General features: G+C 40.3%; 1 protein-coding gene across 3 annotated transcripts in view; it reads right to left on the bottom strand.

Moving 5' to 3' along the window:
* Positions 1 to 1692: 1692 nt before the first annotated feature.
* The window catches only part of vps13d (vacuolar protein sorting 13 homolog D), a 49864-nt gene continuing 25214 nt past the window's right edge, over positions 1693 to 26342 (bottom strand). For 2 of the 3 annotated variants that reach the window (XM_048178688.1, XM_048178689.1), the window contains exons 38-70: positions 25750 to 25890; positions 25500 to 25625; positions 24751 to 24825; positions 24201 to 24306; positions 23969 to 24121; positions 22398 to 22533; positions 22069 to 22116; positions 21844 to 21994; positions 21546 to 21762; positions 21206 to 21453; positions 20906 to 21097; positions 20660 to 20786; positions 20302 to 20444; positions 19895 to 20025; positions 19611 to 19786; positions 19375 to 19498; positions 17876 to 18111; positions 17606 to 17708; positions 17356 to 17513; positions 17110 to 17218; positions 16839 to 17009; positions 16594 to 16698; positions 16297 to 16446; positions 15714 to 15863; positions 15507 to 15603; positions 15275 to 15423; positions 15022 to 15156; positions 14726 to 14893; positions 11627 to 11759; positions 11307 to 11499; positions 6093 to 6224; positions 5214 to 5454; positions 1693 to 3323 (exon numbers count right to left, since the gene is read on the bottom strand). In XM_048178688.1, coding sequence (XP_048034645.1) covers positions 3192 to 3323; positions 5214 to 5454; positions 6093 to 6224; positions 11307 to 11499; positions 11627 to 11759; positions 14726 to 14893; positions 15022 to 15156; positions 15275 to 15423; positions 15507 to 15603; positions 15714 to 15863; positions 16297 to 16446; positions 16594 to 16698; positions 16839 to 17009; positions 17110 to 17218; positions 17356 to 17513; positions 17606 to 17708; positions 17876 to 18111; positions 19375 to 19498; positions 19611 to 19786; positions 19895 to 20025; positions 20302 to 20444; positions 20660 to 20786; positions 20906 to 21097; positions 21206 to 21453; positions 21546 to 21762; positions 21844 to 21994; positions 22069 to 22116; positions 22398 to 22533; positions 23969 to 24121; positions 24201 to 24306; positions 24751 to 24825; positions 25500 to 25625; positions 25750 to 25890 — 4856 coding nt within the window. In that variant the 3' untranslated portion in view covers positions 1693 to 3191. The remainder of the gene's footprint in view (positions 3324 to 5213; positions 5455 to 6092; positions 6225 to 11306; positions 11500 to 11626; positions 11760 to 14725; positions 14894 to 15021; positions 15157 to 15274; positions 15424 to 15506; positions 15604 to 15713; positions 15864 to 16296; positions 16447 to 16593; positions 16699 to 16838; positions 17010 to 17109; positions 17219 to 17355; positions 17514 to 17605; positions 17709 to 17875; positions 18112 to 19374; positions 19499 to 19610; positions 19787 to 19894; positions 20026 to 20301; positions 20445 to 20659; positions 20787 to 20905; positions 21098 to 21205; positions 21454 to 21545; positions 21763 to 21843; positions 21995 to 22068; positions 22117 to 22397; positions 22534 to 23968; positions 24122 to 24200; positions 24307 to 24750; positions 24826 to 25499; positions 25626 to 25749; positions 25891 to 26342) is intronic. The other variant, XM_048178690.1, reaches the window with a different exon arrangement.

Below are 26342 nucleotides of genomic sequence, written 5' to 3'. Positions count from 1 at the left end.
AGTAGAACTGGGTACTAAGAGTATTGATAGGGCACATGGTAACTCAACAATGTTAGCACTAGCATTGTAGCCTACTGCTAACACTATAAGGAACAACAAAGTTATGGGCTGTGTGGCCACTGCACATCCATCTTTAACTAATGAGCGTGTCGCCCTTAAGGGAAAGACCTTTGATCTGACATCACACCGTCAGTCAAGAAGAATAATGTAGGCTATACTAAGGCCATGTTCAGACTGCCTGCAAAAATCGGATTTTTTTGCATATCCAGATTTTCTCTAGATGGGTATATAAATAATGACTTTATTCAACAATATCTAGTGATGGGCGATTTTACAAAACACGTGACTTGGGCAGTTTGATACACGCTCCGATCCACTGATTCGAAACAAAAGGTTCGTAAAGGTTTTGAATCAGTGGTTCAGAGCGTGTATCAAACTGCCAAAGTCATGTGATTTCAGTAAACGAGGCTTCGTTACATCATAAGTGTTTCTAAATTTCAATGGTTCACCACTAGGGGGGCGTGACTTTGGCAGTTTGATACACGCTCCGAACCACTGATTTGAAACAAAAGATTCGTAAAGCTTCGAAGGTGTTTTGAAATCACCCATCACTAGATATTGTTGAAAAGTGTTCATTGACTTGCTGTCAATGGAGGCCTCACTGAGCCATCGGATGTTATCAAAAATATCTTAATTTGTGATCCAAAGATGAATGAAGGTCTCACGGGTGTGGAACAACATGAGGGTGAGTAATTAATGACAGAATTTTCATTTTTGGGTGAACTAACCCTTTAATGCAGAACACAACGATAACGTCAGAACTGGTGATGAAATGCTGGAAGTATACAGTTCAAATGGGGCTGAAAGATTTCAGCATTTTGCTGTGCGACGGAAAATGTCTGCACCACAACTTGACAGGGTGCTTATTTGGAGAGCAAGATGATGCACCTCCATTTTTCCTGCATCCATTTTGAAAGCCTTGTCACACATGGGTAAGTGCTGTTACCAAAGCAACCCATGCAGATAGGTTGTCTGGACACACAAATCTTATACTTGCAATTAATAGTGCAGAGAGTCTGAAAAGATCTGAGAAAAAAATGATTTGCCTGTAGTCTGAACATAGCCTGTTGAATCTCTGTTGAATCTCTGTTGAAACTTGAATCTTTGTCAAAATTAAATGTTAAAGAAGCATAATGATTTATAATAACCAGAGATTCTCATTTTATATTCGCCTTTTTATACCTTTAAATCAGTTGACAAAATATAATTCTCCAGCATACAAATTATCGTCTTAAGATCTCGCGATAATAAACACGGTGCGTCAACTAGTTCGCGCCTGTTTTTCTTGGCGCGAATTAACCGTTAGTTAACTGACAGCCAGTGTTGCCAAGTCCGCGGTTTTCCCAAAGAATTGGGCTACTTTATCGTTGCCACGGGTTGTTTTTCATGTCCGCGGGTTGAAGCGACCTCAAATAACATGATGTATAGCCCCTGCAATGCAAAATTTACCAGGGAACCAGGCGGATTTTACCCCCGTAACTAGACACTAAAAATATTTAAAAGTTAAACTATTCTCCGTTATCCCCGATTTTGATGTAGCCCACAAACATCCATCTCACTAAGAGAAGGTAAGGAAAAACGTTGCTCTTATGAAATGTTGAAATATTTTCTGATAAAACACAAATACAAATACTGTGTTAATCCATAACTTTTATTATTATGCCTTTATACATTTGCATATTACAACAAAATAAATTTACACACTATATTTACTTTGCATATTGTGCAGTTATAGAGGAAACCAGCTTTGTACTACAACCCTATACAAAGTTTGTAGTGTTGTATACAACATACAACATATCAGAATTTAAATAATAGACAACTTAGAAAACACATTAGGCGTATTGTTTATATTATACTGAATTATACTGACCAGTGTTCTCAGAGGCACTGCCACAGAAGTTAAAAATCTAAGTTTTGTTCTGATAGCATATATACACAGTTAAGATAAGCGAAGAAGGTGACTCTTTTTAAAGAGAAAACATTAGTAGTGTCTGATCTTTGGTAACAACTTGTAGTAATTTAAAATGAATCGCCACATTCAGTGAAACAATCAATTTCATGATACTGTTCAATTTTAAACAGTGAGTAAAACAAGAAATGTTTGAGATGGGGAAAAATTAAATAGAAGAGATTATTGTCTCTTTGTGATGTAAAAATATCAGGTGACAAAACTTTATGCTGATTGTATGACACATAAAGAGCAGATCTATAAAGGCAAGAGAATCATAATCGTATTCACTACAGAGTACCATCATTTTATTTGTTGAAATATGTTATATATGTTTCAAATGTTAAGCTTGAACTTTTAAAAGATCTTAGTTAGAAACCGAATAAAGGGGAAACTAGAAAAACATCAAATTGTTCATTCATAATTTAAATTTCATTACTTTCATTCAATTAGATATAGAAAATAAGAAACTGAGAGAAGAAAAACATCAGACCGATGTTTTTGAGGGTTGACTGCATATGGAGAGGTGAAAACTGCAATATCAGTAATTCCAACACTTGTTCTCTCTCTCTGTGTGTGTGTGTGTGTGTGTGTGTGTGTGTGTGTGTTAGTGTCGAGTCACCGGTGAATGGTGAGAGCAGCTTAAGTTCCCTACATTTGTGTCAGTGCAATTCAATCACAACCTCCAACCACTCACATATTCAGAGCAAAATGAACTTTCCTTTAAAGGCAGTTTTGTACAGCAATCCAAGATTAATTTCATATAATTAATTTCATCATTTTATATACATGGCAGATAGTCCTATTGGTGTGCCTATATATGTACATAGAGGATCTATACACAAACATACTGTACAGTGTCAGACTAGCTGTGCACTTCTAGCGACAAACACCAGTTATTTTACCAATTGTAAAACAAACTAAATTAATTATACTTCTAAGGACTGCAAGGAACTTAAAATACTTGCATATTCAAGTTAAATCTGTGCTTGTCGGAGCTTACAGCAGCCCCTCTAGACTAGTTTGCATCACTGAACAAACCACATGCTGTGAGCATGTCCCGTACACTGGCCTAAGTGGATGATTACGCTCTGCTGATTTATTACTGTCCTTCCACAGAAACAGAAAAAAGGAAGTAGCTGTTGAAAAATGAGTGAGAAACACCTGCGGGTCAGTGTAGTTAAGAGTCTAATAATAAGCTATCCTCATTCTCACTGGGAGGCAGCATGAGCTGCTGTTCATAGTAAAGGCTCTTGGCATAATTGATTTCTTGTGAAATCTTGATGGCAAGGTTCTCGCTTTTCACATGGACCTATTAGAAACAACAAATCACATTTGGAATGGAATTAGCAAAATGTACCTGAGATATTAATGTTAATGAGATATTTACATGTGGTCGGTATGACCAAAATCATGTATTATCTATGTTCATTATACAGTATTGGTACATCTCATCATATAGGGTTTTTTTTGGGGGGGGGGCTGAAAATTCACCCCCAAATGTTTCATATTGCACCATGTTAGTAAGATCTATTTTTTTGCTATTATAATAAAATTTGTGAATATATGAAGAGCTCAGATGCAAAAACCTCTAAGTCCGTCTGACATGTTTTCTCTTTTAAAGCGGAACTCAGTAAGATTTGCGAAGCTCCCCCTACAGGTTCCTTCAGCGAATCACACTGTCGTAAATACTCCAAGCACAGCTCTGGACTACAACAACTACAACGCTCACCAGCGCAGTAGTTTTGCAAATACAGTACAAGAAATCTCGATGGAGGTGGGTAATTTTCGAAATTGTCTTATTGAAATGTCATAATATACCTTGTTTTTGAATTACCGTAAAGCATTTTGTCACTCTTGCGTGAACGTGAACATGAGGCGAGATTGTGTCGGGTCGGCGCAGCTCAACTTGCAAGTGCTGTATTCTGGTGTAGACGTGCCAGAGGGGGTTAGTGCTCGCCTCAAACACACCACTACAAGTCAATTAACCATCGTAAGGACTTAGAAAACTATTTATGAAGGTAAAAAAAGTTACTTAGTTCTGCTTTAAATTAGCTTTTTTTTTTTTTTTTTAGCAGGCTCCTATGTTTAGGTTCAGTAATTTCACTTCAATGGCAATGAAAATGTTATTTAGTCAGTTATTGAAATGCCTTATTTTCAAAAATGTCAAATAGTCTTTTGCTGCAAGTCCATGTTTGCTTTTTTTTTTTGTTGCAAAAACCTCTAAGTCCATCTCTTTGGACAACAAAACAGTAAAACGTCCTTTTCTGTCAGTTGTGCAGCAGCAAAAGGAACACTATTTACTTGTTACTCGCGAAATCCTGTCATTGCCACTCTATCGATTGACAAAACAACATTAAAAACTTGCAGCTCGGCAATTGAAAGCCGGCTCATACGCACACAGTCATTCATCTTGAAATCATATGATTCGATTTGCGTCTTCTGATCGGTTCTTTTGCTGACAAAGAGAAGTGGCGTTTAGCACAACGTTAGTGTTAAGAGTCAAAAACTTGCATAGACAAATCCAAATTAAACCCTGTGGCTCGTGACAACACATTGATGTCCTAAGACACGAAACGATCGGTTTGTGCGAGAAACCGAACAGTATTTATATCATTTTTTACCTCTAATACACCACTATGTCCAACTGCCTTGAGCATCCGGTTGGTGAGGTCTGAAAACGCGCTCTGATACTGGAAGTGATCTCTTGCGTGTATATGTCAATGAGTGTGAACGATCACTTCTGGCATCAGAGTGCATTCAGACCTCACACACCGGATGCTCAAGGCAGTTGGACATAGTTGTGTATTAGAGGTAGAAAATGATATAAATACTGTTCGGTTTCTCGCACAAACCGATCGTTTCATGTCTTAGGACATCAATGTGTCGTCACGAGCCGCAGGGTTTAATTTGGATTTGTCTGTGCATGTTTTTTTTTACTCTTATAGATGGAATTCCCATTGACATGCATTATACGACTGACAGACGGCAACGGTTGGAGTTAAAAATCATAATTTCTGTTCTACTGAAGAAACAAAGTCACCTACATCTTGGATGCCCTGGGGGTACGCAGATAAACATCAAATTTTCATTTTTGGGTGAACTATCCCTTTAAGCAGCTTTTGCATCTGAACTCTACATATATACTGCCCTTAGACTCATGTGAATTGTGCATGTGAACACGGAGGAAGACGTTTCTTACCATAGGTTTCTGATGTGATGGACCTGGAATGGCCACTCCACTGCTAGTGCTTTCTGCTTTCTTAGTAAGCTGTACATATACTTTTCCGTGGTCCTTGGACACCAGACAATGATAGAGATCATCATATTTGACCTCTAAAAAGATTGCTTCACGATCCACAAATTCTCCAGGCTTGAGGAAATACACCACTTTGGAGGAGATCAGCACACAGTATGTGTCTATGGGCTCCACTGCAATGAAACTACAGAAGAAAATAGGCATATGATCATTACACCATTGCTTTACAAAGAGCAGAAAGTATTATGCCCTGGCAATATCTGGGTTAATTCAATTTATTTTGCGCAATAGCGCAGCAGATGTATTATGATTCAATTCGGACCAAATTCGCCCATGGATTCCGATGGAAATTTGTGAAGTTATGACCTTGGCAATAAATGAAAAGGATTCATTCAAGCTTGCAATTTAATGTATAGACTGTTCAGAGAAGAAAAGATTAGCGCATCAAATTAAACAGACGACATTAAGACAGCTTCAGTGTGTGAAATCACGCAGGCTGCAGCTAAGGAGACTAATGGCCTGTGTGGCACCTCTGAGGAGAGAGGTCAGGTGGGCCAACAGGGGGTCTGCTGATCTGGATGGATTAGTCTGTTTGGTGATTAATGTCTTTTCTGTCTCACTTTGACCAGAGAAATAAGCTCTGATGCTTTCAACCAAAGACTATGTCCCTTTCCCAAAGAAAACCTCCTTTGTGATTCTTGAACTAGAAGAACCATCTGGAAAATGTGCTTCAAGTTTTCGGTTTGTTTTGAATCCTACATTCAATAACAAAGAAAAGAAGAATCAACCTATCCTGACTTTACTGTCAGACAGGATACTCACCATTCAGAGTGGATATTATCTGTTAAGTGAAAGAGCTGTTCTTGTCCATCTGCTTGTAGGGAGGAGAATCGAGGCAGCAGTCCCTGAGGGCCCTTACAGCAGCGCGGCTTCCTTACTCGCTGCACGCTCAGCCTGAAACGCACACAAAACACACAAGGATCATTACTTACAAAACCAACAGCCTTAAGAGGGTTAACATTGGGGAATCCAAGTTGGAATGAAGCACCTTTTTACTGGAAAGACTGGACCTTTTTTCTCTTTTCCCCCCATTTCCCGTTAAAGAGAACAACTGAGTCTCTTGAAATAACACCTGTTGTGGCACAATCCAAGAAACCCACATATTGGGACTCCTGCCAACATATATTATCATTCAATTCTGTTTCACATTCTAACACACCATGTTGGTTTTAGGTGTGCAGTTCAATTGATGGTCAGGGGCATGATAGCTCCAGAGTTCTGGTGGTCCTGGCCAAAGCTGACGGGACTAGCCAGCAGCCTGCAGTGCCAATGCAAAGCTTGGGTCTCGCTTCTCCTGCAAACAACGCCTCTCTTCTCTTTGGCTGCCACTGGTGGGCCAAGTGGAATTCCTACATCTGGCTTGAATCTGGGCCAGCAGGCATTTGATTAGAGCTGATGGTTTCCAGTTGATTCACAAAGACGGCAGTGTACTGCATTTCTCTGTTCTGTTTAAACTGAAGCCCGGATGAATGCAGCTGCCTCTGTTCATCAAGAGCTCAGAATTCAAGGCGCTGGGGAGAAAGGATAACCAAGTCTGGACAAACCTGAAATCTCAAAGTGGGTCACATTTGCAAGCCCTTTTGCATTTCACATCAAGCCTATAATACTGAAAACAAAAACTAAGTGACTCATTGAACTTGCTATAAACTCTACTGATGTCATGGAAAGAAAACAGCAGCACCCTGGCAAATTTTAGCATTAGCAATTAAATCAAATATACTGAAGCCACTGGTTACTTCACTGTGACATATTAAGGAGACTACGGTGTTGTTCTTTCCTTAGAAAAGCCAGAACTTCCACATGGACTTCGCTCTCTTTTTGACAGCAAGCCACGGTTCATAATCATAACCGTAAGTCATGAGATCTGGCCCTGTGCATGACAGGACTGTAACAGACCCAGGGAGACTCTTAACCTCTCATTCTCTCTCTCTCTCCAGCCTCTCCCACTGCTCTGGAGGCGATCAAGCACAATGCCCCGCACCCGATTGTGGGATTGGAACAATAATAGGGTTCAACTTTAGGTCAGGCACAGGGCTTGGAGCCTGGCCAGTCAGCCGTCAATGGGTGCAAACAAACAGCTCTTACTTCTTGCTCCTTTCCGAGAAAGATCATGAGCAAAATGGGTTGAGGGTGGGCGTCATGTGGAAGGCTGCTATACGTAGGTGTTTAACTTGGTTCTTCACTGACATAGCCACTAAAAGCATGCCTGCTGGAGTAGAAGAAATTTAGGGCACCATTTTTGTTGTCCCAAAGAAATATCTGTCACATGTGCCGTTATAATCGAGATACAGCAGGTCTTTGTGTACATTTACCTCAGAGAAGCCATTCAAAACTTGTTAGGCAGCTTGAAAAATTAACTCTGTAGAGGAAGAATTTTGCTAAATATGTGCTTTACATTGCATATATTTTGTATTTTTACTTAACCTGTTCTTCAATATTTAATATTTGAATGCATGTCATGTTTTTATGAGATCCACCATTTAAATGTTTATATTAAAAAAAGGGTAGTCATTTTTAATTGCCATTAAAAATTTATTATTGTATAAAAACATCCTTATGTGTAATTTAAATGCAAGTAGCCTACAAATGAGTTCATTTTAACCTATAATATTGTAGTGATGTACCAACTGGGGTTCCCTTTATAGTTTACAGCATTAGTTGAGAGATTAGTCTACCTGATAGGCCCCAATTAATCGATATCGAATCGAAATCGCAAGCTTGTGAATTTAAATCAATTTGAATAGTGAAATATTTGTCAATGCCCAGCCCTATTTTTCATGTATGAAAAGTATCTGTACACGACAGGTGGCAAAATAGCAAATACTCAAAAGTCAAAATACTCCACTTTGCTCGTCTTCCGAGTGGATGTTTTTCTGAGGCCACTGCAAGTGTCAGACAAAATGAACATGTCAGGTCTGAGGTAAAATAATTTTGTTTTCTGCTCCAGATATACCCTTTTTAAAGTAATGTATTATTTTTAAAATGTAACATTAACATGACAGTAATTTGAACGCAGCCTTTGTAAAAAATAAACGTGAAAAAAAAGGGAAAACAAATAGTATTTCCGATGTCGACTAGCAGCAGCAGTATCGTTTAGTCAACTAGTCTCAGACATCCCTAATGTAAACACACTTCACTTGTGGTGAGACATCAAGTTTGCTCATCTGGGATGTTTCATGCTTGGCTGACTAATATTTATTTTTATGATCTTAATCTTTGGTTTACTGGGTCAATTGTGGGTCAACGATGTAATCAGTAAAATGATCAAAAATGCACATGCTCCTTGTTTACAACAGTAAGGAAACAAACCACAGTTGTATTAATGCTCCTGTCTCAATTAAATGCCACAGAACAAGTACTGTCATCTTTTAGTGTGGAAGAATTTGAGGTTTATCAAAACTTAGTGAAGGCAGACAAGTTCTCATTGATGCCTTGACAGAAAAATGCAAGTCAAAAGGCAAACCAGATGAGGGACTTTCTTTTAATAAAACTTGAGGTAAAAGAAAATGCATAATTTTCCCAAACTGAACTGACAGCTAAAGGTGGGGAACAGGATGCTTATTCAGTCAAAATCTGAGCCCCTACTGCTGCCCCCACCAACCCCCAGCACTTCTTTGCCTTTGTTTTGAGATTGTAATTGAGCTGCCTCTGGAAGCCTGCCTGGATTGCATAGTGCAGTTGGGAATGGTCTATGTTATGTGTGTGCGCGTGTGTGTGTTTGGGGGGGTCCGGGGTCCGGGGAACTGATGTGGGAGGCTGAGTTCACTAGCAGGGCAGGAGAGCAAAAACGATTGTGTGGACACTTCCACTATTCCTGACCTCGCTACAGTCTGCTTCTCATTTACTTGTTTATGTCCTGTTTGCGATCTGAGAGAGTACATATGACACATACTCCTGACCAGCAAGAGGCAAACATAACTTCATAAATCTATAATGACATTACTGACATGGTTTACAAGAGAACGTGCAAAATGTGGGAGACATTGTGAACATTTTAGATGGAAAGGGAAGAAAGCTCAGTCCAGTTGTTGATGCATAGAAATTGATCCCTCATGACAGAGAGCATGTGAAGATTTGCTTCAGAATTGCTACCTGCAAATGTGTTATTGAGGACATGTAATAGTTGTGTCAGACCGCATCCGCTGTGACCCATGAATCCTGCACATTTCGGTGTGAACTCTGGCTGAACTCTTGGCCGCACTGTGGCAGGCACGCTCCGAATGCCTCTCCCTTAAACTCCCCCAGCTCTTCACTGCACAGTTCACCAGCAGGTCCCTTCTCCACACACACATGGAAACAGACACACACAGCCGCTCTCCATTCAAGGGGAATGGTGAGAGGACCTGAAACTCATTCCTCCTTTAGTTGGAGCAGTAAAACCACAAACACTCCCCTCTGCACATATACATAGGCAAATGAAGAACAAATGGCTTTACATACCAGACAGCCTGTGTAATATGACCTGCTTTTGGGCCCCCTCATAAAACCTCAGGTAGAGCTGCTGGCTTTAGAGGATGAAGTGAAGGTGAGACCCTGAAGGCTGCTCTTAAAACAGTAGGCAAGTTCTTCGACCAGTTCTGGACTGTGCTTTGGATCATTAGCAGGTGTTCATTAGTGTAGAGCTCGGCTAGCCACAAGCTAAACTCATCAAAAGGCAGGTGGGATTTATGGGCACATCAACAGAGAGGTCACAAAGGCTCTGCAAAGTTGTAACAGCTATAAACATTGAACCACAGATACCCCTTTTCCACTGAAATGATGATGGTTCTCGTGCCGAAACCAATGCTCAACAGAGGGGATTTATTCCACCGACTTTTTTAGCTGAACAATGATGTAACTGATCTTAGTACAGTAGTTTTAAGAATTTAAAAGTAATCTGATGCAATCACGAGCTGCATGTGATGCGATGTTTAGAAGATAACATCATTTTTTTTTTTTAAAGCTGCAGTCCGCAATTTTTCCTCTTTGTCGCCATCTCTTGTTTGAAACCTGCAATTGCAGTCATATGCGGAACAGTTATCTGTACGTGCGTTGTGCCTCGGCACAGCTCGTCAGCGCGGATGAGTCTAATGCTTGCTGTCAGTCACCGCACCGGTGTGGATACTGTACTTCAGAATCACAGATTCTACGTCTTGAAAGTATGACCAATATAAGAATTTTCACTGGAAAATATCATCTGAACAAGCAAGTAACATTTCTGCCACTTTTGTTCTGACCAACTGAGGAAAAAGGCATTAGGCCTACAATAAATCGCGCTGCCAATGATGATTAAATCTAACGATCGCTTAGCTCGGATCATGCCAAACCGTGCAAATTATTATTACTGTTATACTTTGTTCTCAAATTGTTAATGTTAACAACATCAGCATTGCGTGACTGTGTATTTAGTGTATATTAGCATTACCTGTAAATTTCAATTTCTGTAGCCTTTTGCTTTTTGACTACGGGTGAATCTCCAGTTGTCACTGATGATTGTCATTTGGACCTTTATGGATTACAATCCACCATCAAAATGATAAGTTTAATTATTTCAGCTGCTGTGAGAAAAGGCTATAAATGTGCCGCTACCAGCGACACCCTCACGTGATAAAACCGGACGGGACTCCTTGCTCTGTTTACGGACGTGACGTAATGACGCACAGAGGAACTGCTGCATGCTCAAATTTCCCGCGGAAATCCACCATGTCGCTCTTCTTATAAAACATTATTACAAGCTTACAGTTGTGAATCAAGCTAAGATAATCAGATAGTTTTGAACACTGGCTGATTATGTACTTGCTCAAAAATTGATTTTAAATTGATTAAATTAGTCTGTTGTTGCTGTTGTTTAGAAAAATTTGTTTCTGTTTTGTACTCTATCTTGGACACCATTTTTGGCACCCTGTCGTTGGAAACGGGCCATGAACAAGGCAGTGGATATGCAATTCATCTAAATATGTCCTTTTCCATAATAGAAAAAATAATCAGAATAAATACCTGTTGCTTAGGCTGGCCATGTCTCTGACAGTTTGTGCCGTTTCGGAGGCAAAATCCAAAGCTCCTGCCACAGGTTTTGTCACTGTGCCGACCAATCCCTTTCCCAAACCAGAAAAAAATCCACTGACACCACCCTCGGTCTTCACTCCCTCCACCGTTGACGTTATCACACTGGTCAGACCACCAATGATGCCTACACAGCAATGACACCAAGTTGAGGGTGAAACAGCAAGTTAGGTCAGTTTGACATGAGTGGACAGATCATGGTACAATAAAGTGCCTTAATATTGAGCATATGAAACGCTAATGTTTTGATGTACCATGAGCTAGACCATGAATCCCTGCCACAAGATGCTCTCCACTGGTGGCTCCATGATAGCGAATGCACTCTCGTTCAGTCTGATGCCGATTGTCCATTGTCTTGCCCAGTCCATCTGATAAAGTACCTGCAAACTGCAAACAACAAACGAATAGTAGATTATATGTACTACAATGAACAATTCTCATATTATACCAGATAGAAGCATTGTCATTTAAATTAATAATGAAAATATATAATAATAAAAATAAGACATTTCTATAATTACACAGTATTAATTTGTATAAACAAGCAAACAATTCAAGCCAATCCACATGTGGCATGAAATACATTTATACAGAATCTCTGAATTTGTTATTCAAAGTGTCAGGAATTGGAACAGTTGCTGATGCTGGTCTTTTCAGTTAGTGAAAACCCCCCACAGTGACCCTAAGGAGTGGACTGCCTGCATTGACCTTAAGGAGTGGACTGTCTACTTTAGGACACATCAATGACTTATTGTGGTTCCCGTCTCATTTTCAGCAAAAGTTCATGTTGCTCTTCAACTGTTAATACTGTGGACTGCAGTCAAACGAAATCATGAAAACCAACTATTCTATTTTACTGCGAGTGAATGAGACAAATTGTCTTACAGTCACTCAAACTTTATTTGCAAGGTGATACATTCTGGGCAACCACCATGTTTCTCAAACCCTTCCACTGCTGAACTGACGATACACATCAATTTTACAGATAACTGATTTTACACACCATCTCATCCAGCTGTCAAATATATCAGGCTGTAAATTTGTCTAATGGGGTGGTGCTCCCCCCTCTTGGCACAGTTGACCTGACTTTGCCCAAAGTGGCCCCCCTCAGGTCCCCTGCAGGTGCCTCCTGGAAGGGAGTTTGTGTTACAGGCCCAGTGAGCTCCCTACTGCAGCCGGAGCACTTTATAAACACAGGCACATTCTGCAAAACTCAAGCAAGAGCCAGGCATGAACTTGGGATGACCCCTCCAAGCAAAGTCCCTGGTGAGTTCATCTGAAGGCCAGCTCAGATTCTCTGCTCCTCCTCCTCTTCCACCTCCCTCTCCCTCTCTCTCCCTCTCTTTCCTTTTTTTTTTTTTTTAAAGCTTGGCTGTGAAATCATACCAATACATTTACCAGATATGAGTTTGTGGGAGGGAGAGGAGGATCAGAACACTTTCAAGTTTATGGCCCCCCCACACCACCCCTGCTTGAGCCATTAGACCATCCTATCTCAAAGCAGGGCCCCTAGAGGTGTGCGAGAATGTGTTCCAGTGTCTATGTGTGAGAAAGAAGATGTAGAGGAATGAAAACCATGATGTGATTGCCATAAAGTGCGTGAGTCTGACAGAGATGTGAAAAACTGTACAAGCTGATAAATGAAAACCCTGTTCGACAGCGAGAGAGTTTAAGGCTGTTTGAGAAATGGAAACAGTGATGGAAAAACCAGCTTTATGCAGCAGGGGGTAACTTTGCTGAAAATATGTCTAATACATTGCTGAATATGAATTCAAATGCGTCTTTCAAGTATAGGTGCTATTAAAAGAAAAAAAAACTGTGGAGAACGTTGGAGGCGTATTGCAGTCAATGGAGTGTGCTTTAGCTGAAATACCTATTAAAATGGCCCAACCAGGCCCCCATAAAGTTAAAACTAACAACAGAAAATTCCTGATGACTGCACGTTCCAAAATAAATTCTGGGTGGCCACTGACATAAGTTACAAAAACTAATAGTAATCTCTGCAAATACAATAAACCACAAGCTTTCTAGGCACTTGATCAAACCAAAGCTCTCAAATGCCTTTTATATCTTTCATTAGTTTTTCCACCCCAAGCGGCATGACATGGAGCCTTATGCAGTTGGTGGATGATTTTGGCAAAACATTTTTATTCATGCTGCTGTAAATTCTCCAGGGGGAGTAATAATTTGTTTATACTCATGAAATTGAGTTAGTGGCAAAAAAAAAAAAAAAGAGCAGCCAACAGAGAGGATTTTTTTTCAAGCAAACCTAAGCATTTCTTTGGCAGTTCAGTGTGTAATTAGCAGATAATACTGCAAAAGATGAGCTGAAGTCAAAGAAATGGACTGAAGATCCATCTGACTTCTATTTTTAAATATCAACTATAATTATTCAGTATGATAAGCATATTTAAACTCACCTTGGCTTAAAAGCAGCAAAGTGAAATGAGAACGGATCAAGTGCGAATGTGAAATTGCTGATTGAGACCTAGTGTTGTCCCAGTACTTAAGGCATGAGCTTGGCGAGTGTGGCTGGAAGGAAAGTAAATGAGAGCACAGAGGGAGCGGACAGAGGGAAAAGCACACAAAGCGCTGTCTGACAGTGAGCTGGCTGCCAATGAAGGACGTGGTGCGATGGCCTGTTAGACAGACATGCTGAGAGCTGGCTGCAGAACATGAAGTGGAGGCTCAGGTCTGACCACACACAACTGCAGCCACATATGAGTACAAACATTCACACAGTAGTGCCATGAGCAAATTCCATCTGCTCAAACAAACTTCTTATAATGTTCATGAGAAAGTTTCAGTGCTGATATTCAACTTTGATGCTGACGAATCAATTAAATGTCAGTGTTCCATGATTTTCCCATGAAACCAGCCTGTTTACACAGAGAGACTAAAACTAATAAATTTGACTGAAACTTCACCACTTTATTGCATATTAAGAAGAAAATCGGGTCAGATTGCTCTTCTGGTGAACATCATGTGCATCTGACTTCCAATGCTGTTCCCATTCTTCTGGAAATCATCAAATGACAACATGTGGCTAGTTCTAGTGTTCTGCTCAGGCAGACTGCTTGGACGGTTTTTCGAAAACATATTCAATAAGAAGTCTGTGAAATAAACAACTTCAGCTTCTAATTTACATTTGAACAGACCCGATCACAGAGGAAAAATCATTCTCTTGGCTTTGCACTCAGTGAATCCAGGTCTCGCAGTTACAGCTCTGGTACTTTGCAGCTAAACAGATGGACTTTATCATATATCATACATTTGGGAATAATTGTGATTGGGAATCGAGCACTGTGAGATGGACTGGTGAAGACAACAGTAAGAATGTGAACTTTTGCTACCTTGGCAGCTGAGTTGGAAACACCATGTGTAACACTGCGGATGAGCCCTCCAACGTTTCCGTACTTGATGAGTTCATTCATACCCTCGGTGACATCATTCAGTAGGCCCATGGGGTTGCCCAGGAAGTCCACTGAGCCCAGAATCTGAGCCGCCTGACTGATAAGCTCCTACAAAAAGAAGATGTAAGTCCAAGAGCTGGTGAATCACACTGTGGTGACGCAAACACTTACACCACAATGTACAGTATGAAAATCGAATGTAAATTAAACATTCGAGAATGAAGAATGTTTATGACCTCTTTGAAGTGCTTAAGAATGTCATTGATGATCATCTCCTGCGTCTCATAGGGATGGACTCGAGTGTAGGGGTACATGTTAATGATTGCATCTTCAAACCGAATGAGTGGGAACCCAAGGGTTCCCTTCAAGGCCTGTGCAGAATAAAGCTTGATTATACTGCAGACAACCACATCATAGCATAATGCAAACAAAACTGTAACCAGTGAAGCACTGATAGTACTACAGTTGATTATACTGTGGCTTTTGTACCTTGAGGTCAGGGGGCAACTTGTGAGATGTGAAGACACTCAGCTTGACCTGAGGAACACTGATCTTCAAGTTTTCGAAATAATAGCGCTTTGGAGTTCCTGCATCTTCGCTGGCTTTCTCATAGAGGTTCTCATCCAGCTTTTCTACCTCTGAAACACAAAATCATGTACTTAGCAGAGCATAATGAAGTAAATTCCCCATACTGCACACCAGAGGGATACCAACTACACACCTCCCTCTGTCTGACCGTAGCCAAAGAATATAAGCAGTTTCATCAAGAGCTTTTCCTCAATGATGACAGTATAGCGGCGTGCTGTGACCATCAGATGCTGTAAGGCAGAGAGTAAAATTTATAATCAAACTGTAGTCAAAGGAAGATGTACAAATAGGCCTGAAGCATTTTGGTGAGAAAGTGAATCCATAAGTTCACTGCTTTCACCTTAAAAAGGTCTGTGAGCATAAGACTGCTGGGCACTTTAACAGCGTTGACCTGCAGAGCAGGACCTGAGTCCACTGTAGTACTTTCAATGGAGCCTGGAGTCACAGACAGCAGAACAGGGTGAGTGGTGCCCAGGAGCTGATTGTCCACCTGAAATAGATGAGAGAGTAAAGACACATCTGTCAGAAATGTTTGCTTTAGAATAAAAAATTAGTGAAAAGGATACAGCTTCTTTGGCAGCTTTCATGCCTGTCTACTAGATTAAACTTAGCCAAAGTTTTTTTTTTTTTTGAAGGGTTCACAATGTCCACAAATAATAATTGAGATGCGTAAAGTGTTTTCTGGGACCTGGTATGAATCAAATCCACTGATCATTGCATTTTCTTGGTATCTCTGTTCATGTGTTTTTGTATAAACAGCCATTTCTTTGCCCTGCTGATGGTCGTAAACACGGTGGATGATCAGAAAAATATAGATAAACTACTTAGTCTCATTAATCAGTCAACCATCTTGACCCATTCCTAAACCAAAGTGAGTAATTCCCACGCATTGGATGAGTGCATTTAGGTCTGTGGCTGCTTACCTGAATATCTTTCACTGTAAGTTCAAGCACCTGGCTGGCAGCGGTGCGGGTGAAGTGCACATCAATGCCAGACAGGGTGGCGAACACTAGCTCTTCAGGGAGCTTATTCACCAGTGATAACCCCACTCCTTCCTCTAGATTCACCAACACCTACACACAAGGGCATGAATTGGGAGGTCTGAACTTCCAAGTTCAATATTTGTTAACGCTGTGCTAATTCTGTTTTTACTGGAAAAACAATCAAGGTAAAATTCCACATCAACCAATCTGCTGGACAAACAAAAACATGGTTTTTACCTCAAGTTCCTCCTCAGAAATTTTCGTCTGAGCACTCTCTTTATTCTGGTCTTCCTCAGTGCTGGGAGAGGGTCTATTCATGCGCCGCTGGTTGAAGTCACTGATCTGAAATGAGGTATGCAGCTTCTCATTATATTAGAAAGTGTGAAAGAAAGATAAGAACTGATTCCATTTCATATGGTTTCAGATAACATGCTAGCCCAACCATGCAATTCAATAACAACGAGACGGGAGGGGTGTCTTACCTGTAGTACTCGCGTGGGCCCATCAGGCAGGACCTGTACGGACAGTACCCCTGAACCAGGTCTCATTTTCTGGTTGATAAACTGTTGCTCTGGTGCTGGTTCCAAAACACCAGAATCTGGTCCCAGTACCACCTCGGCACCATCATACAGGCCAGACACTCCCCCTCTTACCTAAAACACCACATACAGTATTTTAAAGAGCCACTGATTCTTACATACTGAAAAAAAGCAATGGGGGAGTGAAAAATCGGATGAAAGAAGAAGGACAGACCTGGACGACTAGTCTGGGCAAACCACAAGTCAACATGCCAGAGCTGAAGTGCCATGTCTGGGTGGTGCTGCGGCGGTTGTCTGGCCGTCTCAACATCAGAGGCTCATAGCTAAAAAAGAAAATGCAAGATACGTGAGAAATGACACCTGCACACCATGATAATGTTTACTCTCAACAGGGACAAGAACAAGCTTAAAATAGACAGCACAAGTTGTCCTTTGTTGTGCTATGAAGAGTTTAAGTAACCTGTTGTCTGTCACTGCAGCCAGTCCAGCAATGTCAAGCACTAAGGATGAACTGAGAGGTCGAGGCTGAGAAGGTTTGCTCTGTGGAGGAGATGAGCCCTCATGACAGAGCATTCCTGTTCCTGTCATCCGCCAAAGTTGGGAGCGCTTTCCAGGCTCCTAAACAGACAAAGAAATGTGAGAACCTTGTAAGAATAAACTAGAAATGGTGAAACTGGCAGATAGATGGCTGAGAAAGAATAAAAGCAGACCTTTTTCTTTAGGATGACTCTCTGTGTTTTCGTCTCCACATCCAGCACCAGTTCAGCACAGCTGACTGCGCGCTTCTTCCCCACTGGCCTTTTTCCTGCATCTCTGTTCAAATCAAATCAAAATGTCAACCTCAAATGAATATTTACTTATATTTACAAACACCAGTTGGAAGTGGTAATATTAGAGTGCGTCAACCACTGGAAAGTTTTCCGCTTGAAATTGGTCAAGGATTAGTGAACTATTTGGGGTTTTAGAGGTGGAGAACTCACTCTGAAAATGTGAAGGATGCAGCAATGTAGATAAAGTTCTCATAGTAGAGCTTGTTGTATTCTCTGAAGAAGTTCATGTCAGCGGTAACCTCTGAAGATCCGGCTCCCTTCACAGTGAGGGTGAGGTAGGGTTGAAGAATGGGTTCATCGCAAGCGTAGTCCAGAACTGCCCCAGCTTTTACCTCTGTGTGTAGCCGGATATCAGCCACTCCATGTTGCCAGAACTGGATAGGCACCTGAAGTAAAGAGAACATGTTACCAAAGAGTTCGTTTGGATTGTGGGCTACAATAAGCTTTAAGACCATTTTAGAGGCCATCTACACCACCATCTCAAGATACCAAAAGTAAAAATCCTCAAATCTAACCACCAGCTTGAAAAAAACCAAATGACATGGCACAGAATTTGCAACTGACAGTGGACCTGGGAAAACAATTTCTCTCAACATGCTGGCAAGACCACACTTAGACCTGACGTTTTGGTGTCAGAGACAAAAAAAGATGGCTGTTGAATAAAGCAGGAGCTCACAGCGCCTTAGGAAAAGCTTTTAGAGTAGGCCTACAAATTGAAAGGGACATATTGCTAGTGACAGTAGAGCAAGATGCAAGCAGATGTAGGATACTTCTATCCTGGACAAGGGTGTTTGATGATGAAAGCTCTGAAACACCCAAGATAAATCATTGAGAATGTGTCTAATCCTAGCACCAACAGACTTTTTATTGTTCAATATCAAGACCCACTCAAACAGAGCAGCTAAATGTCTGCCCAAAATAATTATTAGCAGATCAAAAGGTCTGTTTCGATGTAAGGGCACTATTGAGACAGAGAAGCCACCGGACGCAGAGCTGCCAGGTGTGAATTCAATGCTTGACGGATGAATCGATTGCTTAAATCATGCCAGGGGGAGTAAAAGAGCTATTTCATGTGACAAAAGCTTTATATCCACCTATTATAATGGCTAGAATGGTGTCTCGCTCAGTAAATTTAAAACCACCAACAGATCATATGACGGGAAAACTGGCTTTGGGGTCGGAGGAAGGTGACGGAAAATGTGCACACCTGTAAATCTCCTATTAAACCCCAAATAACAGGATAATATTGATAACAGGTACACTTTTTAAGTAGAATGTGCTGTATCTTGCTATGCCTACTCTTTCATGAATGTTATGGTGTCCAGAACTGAACACTGAAAGGAAACAACTCTGTTTTGATAATGTCATTATTTTAGGAAGTCAGAAGAGCAAACAGAAACACATGTCTCCCTATGACATTTCTGAAATAAAAGAGCAGCAACAAAATGCCTTATACGGTTTAGGTTTGGGATTGTGGTTAGTACTGCATTCTTATTCATGTTCTCTGACAAATTCTCATGGGTGACCCGGGTTCTAGTCCAGGCCAGGTCATATTCCCAACCATCCTAGTGCTACTCTTTAGTCTCAAACATTCTGAACCATTCTACTGCCTTACAATACTTGATAATGCGTACCCTCTGAGGACTTACCTCAGAGATGTTATCTATACGGAAGGGTGGGGGCAGCTGGTCAGTGTCACTGAATGAGATCTGATGCGTTGCCCCTTTCAAAGCAATCTCAGCACGCAGGAAGAAGCAGTTCCCTAAAATGTCCCTATGGAACACATAATGAGAGGAAAACATGTCTATGAAATCAAGAACTTTCTCAGTCATTTTCTATTCAACCATCTCTAGAGAGATTGAGTGTATTTGGTGGCACGAGGTACCTCATGTTGATGTGGAAAGATTTAGGCTTGTTGACCTCAAAACCTCCAGACCAGGTGCAGTTGGGTACATCCATGAGACGGACACAGAGAAGCTGATCGTAGTCATTTCTAGGCCAGTGGAACACCACACTGGATCCTGGCAGGGTGGAGATATATCCATCTGGATTTGCTGTACCCTACAACAGGTTATCACAACAAACAAAACATTATCATTCATTTTCCTGTCTTTTATGATACAATAAAAATACCACAAAGACAAACACATTGAAAACATGCATTCCCACCTTTCCTCTGACAAATTCCCTCTGCGAGAAGGCTAACTTGTGAGATGATCGATTGTCAAGTAGGTATCGTGGAGCAAAGGTCACAATGTGTGTGTCACGATAACGCCCTTTCCCTTTTCTCACATTTATTCCTATAATAAGACATTATGTTACGTTATTAAATCACCTTAGCATAGGAGTGTCCAATCCTGCTTCTGGAGGGCCACTGTCCTGCAGAGTTTAATTCCAATCAAACACACCTGAACCAGCTAATCACTGTCTTTAGGATTACTAGAAACTTCCAATCAGGAGCGTTGCGGGAACTTGAAGCTAAATTCTTCAGGATGTTGGCCCTCTAGAAGCAGGATTAGACACCCCTGACTTAGCAGATACAATAATGCAAGAAAAATATAGGCATTCATTATTACCTATATTATAGATGAGTCCAGGTCTGTTGCCTTGCTGGATGACTTTGAGTGCTCTCACTCCACTCCCCCCATCCAGAGAGAAACCCTGGCACCATCCTGGAACACCATCTGGGTGGATCCCTTTACCGATCCGCATGGTGCACCTGTTCAAAGAGGACAAGACTTTAGAGAGCTTTAATAAGGGGTAGTTATGTAGTTAAATTACAATTCTGTTATGCTGGATAATGAATAAATGACTCCGGTGGGGGAAGTTTTGCAGGCTAATTAAATGAGATAATGTATTTAAAAGCATCTGATGAGTGGGCATGGTGTGAACACACAATGTTCTTTGGTTTTTTTCTCCTTCTCTTGCACTCACATATTGGGTTGCTCTTTGTCAGTGTAGCAAAAGAGCAGTGGGCTCAAACTCCTGGCTAACTCATGCTCCTCAAACTGCCCAGCGGCATCCGTTTTCCCATTGTCCTGACGGAAGATCAGAGGCAGCCCTGCAGAGACAATAACCAATGAAAATATTACAGAAGTGGTGCAGTACAATTGTGTGTTCTGTTTAAGTCTTAAACTCAGATCATCAATCTGTAGTCAGTGCACAGATATGAAAGCATACCAGTCTTGTTGACAAGCCAATAGGAAGCAGAGATGAGGATTTTTAATGCTCCTTGGGCTCTAAGAATAATCCGTATGGTGAGACAAAGCAGCCGTTTGTTGGCATCATATAGCCGCATGCGCACCACATAATTTTGTGTACCAGGAGGGATGAGCAGCTCCTTACACACTGGAAAGTTCTCTAGGAGCACACCTGAGAATAAACAGCATACTCATAAATGCGTTATATGGATTAAAAAAGCAAATAGGGTCAATTTTCATGTTAAATATGTAAAAAAATGTAGCATGTACTCTAGTTCACCTAATTCTAGATTTTGTGATGTGTCTGCTGCATGCAGCACTGCCTCTTTGCCCGGTTTCATGGTTCCCTTGATTGAGGTCCCTTTGATGTAATAGTTGAGGTCACAGGGAAGGAGGTTGGCCAGCACTAGGGTGGGCAGCAGATAGATGGTGTGACCTGGTTGGCGGTAGATCTGCTTTGTACCTCCAGCCACAGTTTTGGCAGGCTGCTGTTCAGGGTAGTTCTCTTTCTTAATGACGACACAAAACCTAAAAAAAAAAAAAAAAAAAGTACAAAACTGTTTACAACACAAGTTTCATTTGTCTTTGATATTTTTTTTCTCCTGCCAGCCTGTTTTTACCTGAAGTTGCGTTTGAGTTGTTCATCAAAGTCTGCTGACTGGCACTCTCTCTTGCCGCTGCTGACCTCACCAGGCCGCTCCACAGTAGTCCAATGGATGGGTATCTTACAGAAGAACAACCCCAAGCCTTTAGGTCTTGCCTGAAGCCTCCAAGAGGTCAGATGGAGAGGGATGGCCAAGGCCTCTCCGGGCAGGATGGGTGGCAGGACAACAGGTTCTATAGATGGTAAACAATTAAAATAAATATACACAGGTAAACCATAGCAAATAGAGTGTGTGTGGGTTTGTAGACACTTACTGTCTGGAGCCGAAGGGCTGTCTAGTCGCACTTCCATGGGAACCTCAAGGCGATTCTTAACTGTGAGCGCTGACTGCACCGTAATGACCTTACGTGCACTGCCCTCCATAGTGATAGAGAAAACCACTCGAACAGGCGGCAAAGCTGAGAACTGAACAGAGATTACAGACTGTGTACAAACTGTAGAATAATTTAGTGTAATGGTAATGAGGTACAAACACTTACATATACATGAGGGTGTATGATGTTGGTTCTGCTAATTGGGCTGCCAACCTAGAAAAGCATGTCATTACATTTTTATGAAGCATTTCCATTTTTCATGAACTAGAACTACTAAAAGATTTTGTATTTCAAAATGATTTGGAAAAAAACCCAAAAACTTTCATTTCAAAGACCCATGTGAGAAATCCAAGACTTCAAAACCCATGTAGAGAATCGCAAATATAATGCATTTATGAATTACTAATGGTTCAAATGAAGGTCAAAAAACATTCTCCACATAATGAACTACAGAATTTGCACAATTATAAACTGCTTGACCCAATAACACTCACAGTGCTCGAGGGGTTGTTTCGATCAGGGGCGGCGTAGCGGAAGAACACTCCAACCTTGTCCACTGACACTGGCTTCACCTGCTCCCAGCCCACAACACGCACCAGCAGCTGGTGGAGTTTCAGCTCATGGGTGTGTCTGAGGTCAGAGCACATTATCAGCAAAGAAGTGAAAAGTAAAATCAATGAGGTATTGAAGAGCAAACAGTAGAGCGAAAAAGTTAGCCTTAATATCAAAAACTTAAAAACCTTACAACATGGTTAAAAAAACCGAACAAACAATCAATAAACTTAATTTCTCTGTAAACATTTCTGATCATATTGTGCTCAATTCAACAGTGCATGGTATTGTAAACAAAGTATCATATCTCTAAAATTCTTTTTTTATTTCTTTTGTTTGATAACAAACAGGCTGCACAGAGCTACTGAATGTTAAACAGGAGCCAAATAGCTACAACATGGCTATTTGACAACGACGCAGCATAAAACTATTAAAACATTGAAATAAAGATGAAATAATAATAATAAGAATAAATGAAATTATATATTATATGTATTTAAATTTTATATATATACATATGTTAGTGCTCAAATTTATTAGACCACCTGTCATAATAAAGAGAAAATACATATTTTAGGAATCTGTCAAAAACATTATTAATCATTTATTAATCAAATAATCTGAAACAACTAAATAGTGTAATCACACATAATATACATTTTATTTTTATTTTGTAAAATGTTATTTTTATGTACTTTTCCAAAGTCTCTGTTGTTATTGACTTCCAAACAGTTTCTAGTTGTTTCCAAAGACTTGCTTTTGATGAAACTGAATGGCCTATCTATATTAGAATCCATTAAATCCCAACAATAATTATATTTTAGCATTAGAAACACTACTGTGACTGGTCTAATAAATTTGTAAAGCACTGTGTGTGTGTGTGTGTATATATATATATATATATATATATATATATATATATATATATATATATATATATATATATATATATACATATATAATATATATATATATATATATATATATATATATATATATATATATATATATATATTTTAGATGAAGAACTCAGAAAATGATGAAGAAAATGTAACCATGGCAACTTACTGAAATAAGTTTAAGTTAAATTACTAAAATTACTGAGTGAAATTAAACTAAAACAAAAAAACTGACAAATTTAAACTTTTTAGAAATATTTAAAAAAAAAAAAAAAAAAAACCTAATAAAAATGACAAAACGTTTCCAAAGCTTTCCAGCTTCTGCATTACCCCTGCCTAGGATCAAAAAGTCATAAACTGTAGGCTATGAACTATCCCAGAGTTTGAGAACTGCTTTAGTTACAATCAGTTTCTATCATAACTGTGCCCTTGAGCACGGCAGTAGAGTCAGGTTTTCTCCAAAAAATCCATGAAGCTATTGTTCTGTAAATCACTTTGGATATAATATATATATTTAAATATCTAAAATTGAGAACAGACAATACTGTCCAGCATTAGCACATTGGAAATGTGCCAATTGGTTTTGTATTTACAAAAGAGACACACTCTACTACCTGTGTCTCAATTTCTCCCGTGCCTCAAACTCAAACGGGATCTCCTCCCCCGGCAGCACCTCTCTCCACTGGCTGATGTTGTGCGTATCGTCTGTCCCAGGTCCATGCACATCAGATATGGAGTCGGCACTACTGCTATGAGATAGCGCCACTCTGTGGACACAGCAGAACCACTATGTATTTTCCCAAAATATAAAATGTAGTTGAATACTGTAGTGTGAGCTTTTCTGACCTGGTTGGTGTAGTAGTAAGAGTAGCAAACCACAAAGTGCAGCCAGTATGGTTGCGTAAGGCATAGGGCACAAACGGCTGCCTCCTCTTGGAGAGCTTCATATCCGCTGAAACATGGCATGAATATAAAATCAGCCACAGATCTTGCTTCATATTGTGAACAATGCCAGCTATATCAGTTATTAGGCACCAAAAAATGATTTTGATAATGCTTTGTTGGAAAATGAACTAAAAATGTTCCTCCCTAAAGTATGCCAGAAAAGAAATACTATAAATGAAAATTCAGTAACAATTTCACAACACATTCATTAACTCTGTAACAAGAAAGCATGATTTAAAGAAAAAGATGGTATCATAAACCGCTATTTAACACTAAACATATTAAACATGCATATATGGCTATGGGTTAGGGTCAGGGGTAAATCAAGGGTTAGGGTTAGAAAAAAAAAAAAAGCCCACAACTCAGAGAACGAGGCTATCCTAAGCTCTACGACACCAAATACGCAGCCTTCTGACTTCTCTAAAGTTGGCTACGCGTCTATGAACTGTACCTCGGGCATGAATCTGCTGCTCGAGACAAGTCAAGCTGGTAGAGCTTCTAGTTCTAAGGTAGGCAAGAGGAAGACCTGACAGCAGAGAGAAAAGGAGAAGAGAAAGAGAGACATGCTAGGAGGTTGTAGGAAGAGCGGAGACGCATACGGTCAAAGAGTAGGGTAGAATGAGACGCACACATCATGGTAGTATATGTTGTGATCTTATCTAAAAATACTGATAGAACTAATTGTTAGTCACTAATTCAACATGCTATTAAGATTTACATTAAAATGTGTTGTTGATTTTTTGGGTTTCACAAAAAAACAACAAAAAAAACTGATTTAAACTTTGTGAATTGTGTATTAAACAATACATTTATTTGAAGGACTTACATTTCAATCCATTCAACATTCAATTGTCTAAAGCTGAAGTGTGTGATTGTGAAGATGTTAAAATACTATCCTACTATCCAAGCTTTGTTCTTAATTTGATCTTAAAATGCAGAAAAAACTACAAGCAAATGATTTGTAGGTTGATTTCTCTGGTTTGTCTAACCAGTAACCAGACTTCTCTTAAAAACACTCTTGCACACAAACAATAGTGTACTTTTGGTGACACCTTGTGATGCCTAAATTACATACTTCAGCTTTAAAAATTAAGTATAAGATATATCATGCTGTAATGTAGACAAGTATGTAACACACAGTGCTGCAGTGCAGTTTGGAGCTGGCTGAGGGTACAGGTTAAGCAGACGGCTGTTACTCACTCTGTGCAAAGGAGGGGGGGTCCACTGACGATCCCATCCAAGACAGAGTGGTGGAGGGCTGTGGCGACTGCTCGTCTTCCTTGCAGTAATCTGCCAACCACGAAGTCTTGGTGGTGCTGTACTGCTCTGTGTGTCAGGACGACAGGCCCGCAGCAGGGTGTAAGAATTAACATACCACTCATAAATATGGAAGCAAAGAGTTAGAGAAAAGCATGGAGGCCTGTGAGTGTGTTTGACCCAGACTATGTACCCAGTAAGACAGAGGTGATGTTGACATCCAGCCTCTGCTTGGCTCGAACTCCTATCTTCAGGCGAGGAGGATGGAGCCGGCCTGCCGCCTGTCGCTGCCAATCGAGGAAACACGGCCAAGGCTCGATGAATGGCTCCCAGCCTGTAGATCGGCAGACACAAGCGTGTGTGTTTATGAATGTACACAGAAATACATAGTGTAGGGCTTACACTCCGTTCACAATTACTTCACAACTCAATACCTGAAAATGATCCATATGGTTTTCCTGGAATATCGGACATTTAGCACAACAAATGTAAAATGGTCAACATCAAAAAATTCCTTAAAGGTGCCCTAGATTCAAAAATTGAATTTACCTCGGCATAGTTAAATAACAAGAGTTCAGTACATGGATAAGACATACAGTGAGTTTCAAACTCCATTGTTTCCTCCTTCTTATATAAATCTCATTTGTAACCCTCTGGGTTAAAAGACCTCCGAAGAACAGGCGAATCTCAACATAACACCGACTGTTACGTAACAGTCGGGGTGTACGCCCCCAATATTTGCATATGCCAGCCCATGTTCAAGGCATTACACAAGGGCAGCCAGTA

The sequence above is a fragment of the Megalobrama amblycephala genome, linkage group LG24, assembly GCF_018812025.1.
Source record: "Megalobrama amblycephala isolate DHTTF-2021 linkage group LG24, ASM1881202v1, whole genome shotgun sequence".
NCBI lineage: Eukaryota > Metazoa > Chordata > Actinopteri > Cypriniformes > Xenocyprididae > Megalobrama > Megalobrama amblycephala.
This window is presented reverse-complemented; position numbering and strand designations above follow the sequence as displayed.